The sequence below is a fragment of the Podarcis muralis genome, chromosome 13 (assembly GCF_964188315.1).
Source record: "Podarcis muralis chromosome 13, rPodMur119.hap1.1, whole genome shotgun sequence".
Lineage (NCBI taxonomy): Eukaryota > Metazoa > Chordata > Lepidosauria > Squamata > Lacertidae > Podarcis > Podarcis muralis.
The window spans coordinates 38,906,536-38,912,927 of record NC_135667.1 but is presented as its reverse complement, the minus strand read 5'-3'; the positions used below and the strand labels follow the sequence as shown (position 1 = coordinate 38,912,927).

The 6,392-nt window shown below is 42.5% G+C and overlaps 1 protein-coding gene across 1 annotated transcript; it reads left to right on the top strand.

The window, feature by feature from the left end:
* The first annotated feature begins 668 nt into the window (after nt 1-668).
* Nucleotides 669-6,176, top strand: LOC144325024 (vomeronasal type-2 receptor 26-like). The gene is made up of 4 exons (XM_077916695.1): nt 669-1,469; nt 2,204-2,431; nt 3,080-3,206; nt 4,401-6,176. The coding sequence occupies exons 1-4, from the start codon at nt 675-677 to the stop codon at nt 5,297-5,299; spliced, it is 2,049 nt and encodes a 682-aa protein (XP_077772821.1). The 5' UTR covers nt 669-674; the 3' UTR covers nt 5,300-6,176.
* Nucleotides 6,177-6,392: the final 216 nt, after the last annotated feature.

The following is a 6,392-nucleotide window of genomic DNA, read 5'->3' as shown; positions in this document are numbered from 1 at the left end:
ATATGTCAAAAGTGTGCCAGCTGTCTCTGTACCAAGTTAGGAGTCCCCTAACTGAACTGAAAACCAGTCTCGAGCAATTTAATACAACTCAGGGAGTACTGCATGGATTGGCGGAACATTTCTGCAACCTATCATTAATGGGGTATACCCAGGCCACTTTCCCTCAGCCATGCGGTTCTCTGGCAGCGCCCTCAGATCTACCTCAGTTCCCCTGTGCCACCTGCCCCATCTCTCCAAAGTGTGCAGCTCAGAACTGGGTTTCTGCAATACTCATTGGCTGGTTAGGCCTGCCCCCTGGGAAATCCCTGGACCCAGGCCTGCCTGCCATTGGGCCAATCTTCAGGCAGGCCTGCAATTCTCCACAAGCGGACTCCAGATTATTGATATGGTGCCATGGCCAGGCTGCAATGTATGTAAGTGGACTTGCCTAGCCACCTTGCAAATAAATTAGAATGAATGATAAATAAATAGCTGACGTCATCTAACCGCCCCACAAACTTTGTAAAAACAAATCATGGTGAATATTTAATAACTGTCTTTGCCACGACACCCACTAGAGATGCACATACCAATTCCTTGTACTATATTTATGTCCCTTTATTTCCTTCTAGCTCACTTATGGTTCCTTTGCTCTACAGTATGCTGAACAAACCCAGTCCACTCCCTTTTACTGGATGGTGCCAAACGAAGCCCATCAGTACACTGGGATTGTTGAGTTACTTCTGCACTTTGGTTGGACGTGGGTTGGGTTGCTCACTGGAGAGAATGACAGTGGAGAGAGATTTGTTCAGACCCTGAAACCTCTGCTGTCCCAGAAAGGTATTTGCTTGGCCTTCACAGAGACAACCCTGAAAACCACATATTTGACTGAGTATTATGCCATGTATTCCCAGTGGATCCAAATCTATCATGTTGTTATGGAAAGTAAGGCCAAAGTTGTTGTTTTCTATGGAGAAACAAAGTCCATGCTTGGCTTGCGAACAATGGTAGCACTAGGCGAATTGGAAAATGTGACCAAGACATCTGTGGGCAAGGTATGGATTCTGACAGCACAGCTGGATTTCACAGCATTGGCCTTTCAAATGAGGATGGACATGCATGTCTTCCAGGGTTCCCTCTCCTTTGCAGTTCATTCAAATGTGGTACAAGGATTCAAAGCCTTTCTTCAGGTCCAAAATCCTTTTGAGGCAAATGGAAATGGCTTTGTCAAGCAGTTTTGGGCAGAAGTATATCTCTGTTTATTTCCAAACTCCAATACAGAGGAGCAGGCCAGTGGAACCTGCACTGAAGAGGAGAAGCTGGAAGATCTCCCTTCATCTGGTTTTGAGATGAGCATGACTGGCCACAGCTACAGTGTCTATAATGCTGTCTATGCAACAGCACATGTTCTACATGCCATGCTGTTGCCCAAATACAGGGCAGCGATGGAAGGAGGGATGCAGGATCCTCAAATGCTACAGCCTTGGCAGGTAATGCCTTCAAGGAGATACAATTTACTTGACATGGACAGTGACCTGGAAATTAGTGTAGATTACCATCCAGCACTCTGATCGGGTAAAATAAATGATTACGTTTTTTATCATTTATTTTACCCAGAATTGACATTTAATTTGTCCATCCATGCTGGATGTTGGTTAAAAAAAAGACATTGGATAGGAAAACATTAATTTGAGCTACCTTGCGCTCAACATTTGCTTTTGGAAAGTGACAAAACTAATACAATTATTAAATCAAAAGTAATTACCCCTTGCAACATAGGACTCATCTACACTGCCATTTAATGTAGATAGTAACCTTCCCGCACCTCCATTAATTCTCCGCTACCCATATGACATTCTTTAAATCACTGTCCTCCCACACTTCCCTCCATCAGTCTGGACTTTCTCATTCTATGAATTCTTCAAAAAGAAAACAGCATGAGAAATTCTGGGTTGAGGGAGGGAAAGTTGAAGAAGGTAGTGATTTTGAGAAGAGTAGCTTTGGATACCTCTAGATTCTCACTTTTTCTGAAATTTGCTTGCACAAAGCTTACATGGTGGTCACTTCCCCAACCATTTTCGAAACCCCAAAACATGTGACCAAGCGCTTTTATTTCTGCAAACCTAATATTCTGGCATGTGCATAGTATGGGCAGAAATTCACCCCAGAAAATACTGACCATTCGGAGGCTTTACTTCATCGTTTCTGTTTTCTTTCAATGCAGCTCCATCCCTTCCTTAGCACTGTCTCCTTTAACAACTCTGCTGGAGAAACAGTATCTTTTGGTGAGAACAGGGAAGCACAAGCTGGCTTTGATATTACTAACATGGTCACTTTTCCAAATAACTCCTTCGTGAGAGTCAAGGTTGGAAGGATGGATTTGGAGGCTGCCCCAGGTCAGGAATTCTCCCTTGATGACAACCGAATGGTGTGGCACAGAAGTTTTCACCAGGTGGGGCATAATTCCAATATCCATGAGATATAGGAAAACAAAATATTATGCACTTATAGATCATCAGCCCAGCACATACCTGGTTTTCCAGCATGGTTCAAAACATTTTGTGCATTACATCCGATGAGCTTGCTGGATCAGGCCAATGGCTGTCTGTGGTAAACCCACAAACAGGAACCGAGTACAAAAGCGCTCTTTCCTCTTGTGGTTTTCCTCTTGTGGCTTCTTGGGTGCCTGAAGGGGGCTAAAAAATGGTCAGTTTTGTCCTGCCTTTGGGATAAGTACCATATTTTTTGTTCTATAAGACTCACTTTTTCCCTCCTAAAAAGTAAGGGGAAATGTGTGTGCGTCTTATGGAGCGAATGCAGGCTGCACAGCTATCCCAGAAGCCAGAACAGCAAGAGGGATTGCTGCTTTCATTGAACAGTGATCCCTCTTGCTGTTCTGGCTTCTCAGAGTCAGAATATTTTTTTTCTTGTTTTCCTCCTCCAAAAACTAGGTGCGTCTTGTGGTCTGGTGCATCTTATAGAGCGAAAAATACGGTAGTTTAATGTCTTCTTACTTCCAGCTGTGGGTTGGAAAACAGAAGACAAACATGCTATTAATTTCTCTGTGCTAATTTTTTTAAGCGTTTATTTAAATGGGCAGGTTCCACCCCTTTCTGTGTGCAACCCAAGTTGTCCTCCTGGTTCCAGCAAGGAGAAGAAGGAGGGGGAGCCATTCTGCTGCTATGATTGTACTCCTTGTCCTCAAGGCAAGATTTCATCCCAAAAGGGTAAGAGACACAAGAGATATGTTTTTCAAACCGTATGTCATGTTAGAAGTTGTTGAAAAGATCAAGCAAATAATTGGTACATATTATTTGATTGGAGAATGGCAGCACACATTTTTAGAGAACTACACATACTTCAGGGCAACAGTATTTGGGTTCATATGTTGGTGAAAGGAGTGAAATTTAGATAACCTTCCCATTCAAAGGGCAACGAAATGAAATTTCTCCTCCATCCCTATTGGAAGACAGCCCCCATAAAGGAATATGGACCTTTCCTAACAAGAAAGGTTTTATAAAAGATCTCATCTTTGTCAGAGATTAAAATGCAGCAATCAGTACTGAGGTACATGGAGCAATGAACTGAGTATAAGACACTTTCCTTAGCTCCCGTGCTGAACAATTCACAGAATTTATTGTTAGCCCCATTGACCAAGTAAACTGCACAATGTAGTTTATATTGGTGACAAGGAAAAAACAGGTATATAAAGGAGAATGCCATGATCCAGGTATGGGGCAAGTACTCTTTGGTTAGAGAATCCCAGCAGAGATTTAAAATCAAAAATATTAAGAAAAGTAAAACATGGCAATATAAGCTGTTAGAGCTTTAAAATATGCCCTTCTAAGTTCTTTCCAAAAGACCACACATTGGTAAGTTAATAATTGGGTTACTACTATTAAAATATCAAGTTCGTGTGCTTTTCCACACATCAGTAAGAAAACCCAGGCGGTAAAACTTGGATTAGCTACAATAATAAAAGTACCTAAATAATTGGTATAAGGAGCACAAGAATGGCTTGTAACAGCCATGCAGTCTGATCTTGGAGCAAGCAGTTCAAACATCATCAAACTCTGAGCTGCTAAAGTAGATTTAGGACTCGGAGGCTTGATTACCTAGTACCTCCCAAGATGAGCTAAGCCTGGCAGGATAGCTTACTCTATGGTCTTAACCCCTTCATTCATTAATTAGACTTAAGCCTGACTGGTTATCCCACAGCTTCTGGGGAGTTAGCAAGCCAGTACAGAACACCCCACATAACCCATCACACAGCGCTGAGGTGGGGTTCTCGTGCATCACTTTGAGTCTAGCCTGTTTGGAAACTTCTATGATACTCCTAATCTAACCTGAAGAGATACTGCCAACATTAGTAGCTGCTCTGCAACATATCTGAAATCTGAGTGTTTTTCCTCTCTCTCCAGACATGGATGAATGTGTTGCATGCCGTGAAGATCACTATCCAAATAGGGACCAATCACAATGCATTCTAAAGACAATCAACTTCCTGTCTTTTAAAGAGCCTCTGGGGATAAGCTTAGCATGTTTTTCTCTTTCTCTTTCTTTCCTCACATTGGTGGTCCAAGCCATCTTCATTAAACATCGGGACACACCCATTGTCAGAGCAAACAATCGGGACCTCACCTACACTCTCCTCACTTCTCTCCTGCTCTGTTTTCTCTGCCCATTGATCTTCCTCAGCCCTCCAGAAAGAGTGAGCTGCCTGCTCCGACAAATGGCTTTTGGCCTTGTTTTCACAGTGACCGTTTCTTGTGTTTTGGCCAAAACAATCACAGTGGTTCTGGCCTTTGTGGCCACCAAACCAGGATCCAGAATGAGGAAGTGGGTGGGGAAAAGACTGGCAAGCTCCATTGTGATTTCTTGTTCCCTTATCCAAGTGGGCATTTGCACTGTGTGGTTAGGAATGTCTCCCCCATTCCCTGATTCTGACATGCACTCTGTGATGAGGGAAATCATTCTAGGCTGTAACGAAGGATCAGTTGTCATGTTTTACTGTGTCTTGGGCTACATGGGCTTTTTGGCCATTTTCAGCTTTGTTGTGGCCTTTTTTGCCAGGAAACTGCCTGACAGCTTTAATGAGGCCAAATTCATCACCTTCAGCATGTTGTTGTTTTGTAGTGTTTGGATCTCCTTTGTTCCGGTCTACCTGAGCACCAAGGGGAAATACATGGTGGCTGTGGAGATCTTCTCCATCTTGGCCTCCAGTGCTGGCTTACTGGGCTCCATCTTTTTCCCAAAGTGCTACATCATTGTGTTGAGACCTGACCTGAACAGCAAGGAGAAGTTAATAAAGAGGAAATAATAAATTATCCTATCATCTCTGTTTTTATTCTAGTAGAAAATGGGTGATATAATTTCTCATTATCCTTATTCTATAACTATATTGTGAGTGTTTTTAGCTGCGATTGCTATGTGCAATTTCTTTAACAATTCTCTGTGGTCTCTGTGAGACAGGTTCCCTAATCTTTTTGGACTCTGTGGTGCATTTGGAAAACAAGCTGTAATGGATACCACAAAATATTGAGGCCTGACTAGAATATGAGAGAATGATTGATTAGAAACCAAACAAGAGAAAACAATATATTGGGAGGCATTTTTTATACATATAAAAAAGATTCATCTCTTCGTTCCTTCCAAATCCTTTTGAAGTAAGTAAGGTTTCAGTTGAGCTGCTAGTATCATGATAAACAAGTCACATTTATTTCAGTAGTTGCAGATAATATTTGCTAGACCATTTTTGGGGTTCATTTTTACTTAACGTTTAGTAGATAACAAAGTTAGGGATTTAATGGCCTTATATTTATAAGATGGTAGGTTTCCGGGTAAGCCCACGATCAATGGCGGTTGTTCGCAGGCCTCCAGGGGTTGTGAAGAGGTTCAGGCATGGGAGAGGTAGGAAATGAGGCATAAATCCTCTCGATGCTCTCCAGTGGGGTCTGGGGAGTTCACTGCATCCTGCAGTGTTGTGCAATTCTGTGTCTGCCAATTTAGAAGGCAGAACAGGAGTGATCTAGAAGTGTGTCCTTGCCATGGACAAGCCTCTGTTACCGGCATGCTTTGTGGAAGGTTCCTCCTTAATCTGGATAATTGGCATTAATCAAGAGGTGCTCCTGAAGCAACATATGCAAATGGCCTGCAATTAATCAGCTGCCCAAAGAATCAGGAAGGTATTTTGAACAGTTGTCGGAAGCTTGAGAATCTCTACAACAGCCGTGAAAGGAAAGGGGGAGGAAAAGGAAAAGGTGCTTTGCACTTTCTTATGGTTTTCTTTTTGTTCTGCTGTCCTCCTCTACACAATGAAGAGATGTGTGTAGTTGCTACTTTGAAAAGAGGGGTGGGGCTTTCAATTTATTCTCTACAAGGAATTTAATAAGGTTTTGCTATGCTGCCCCTCT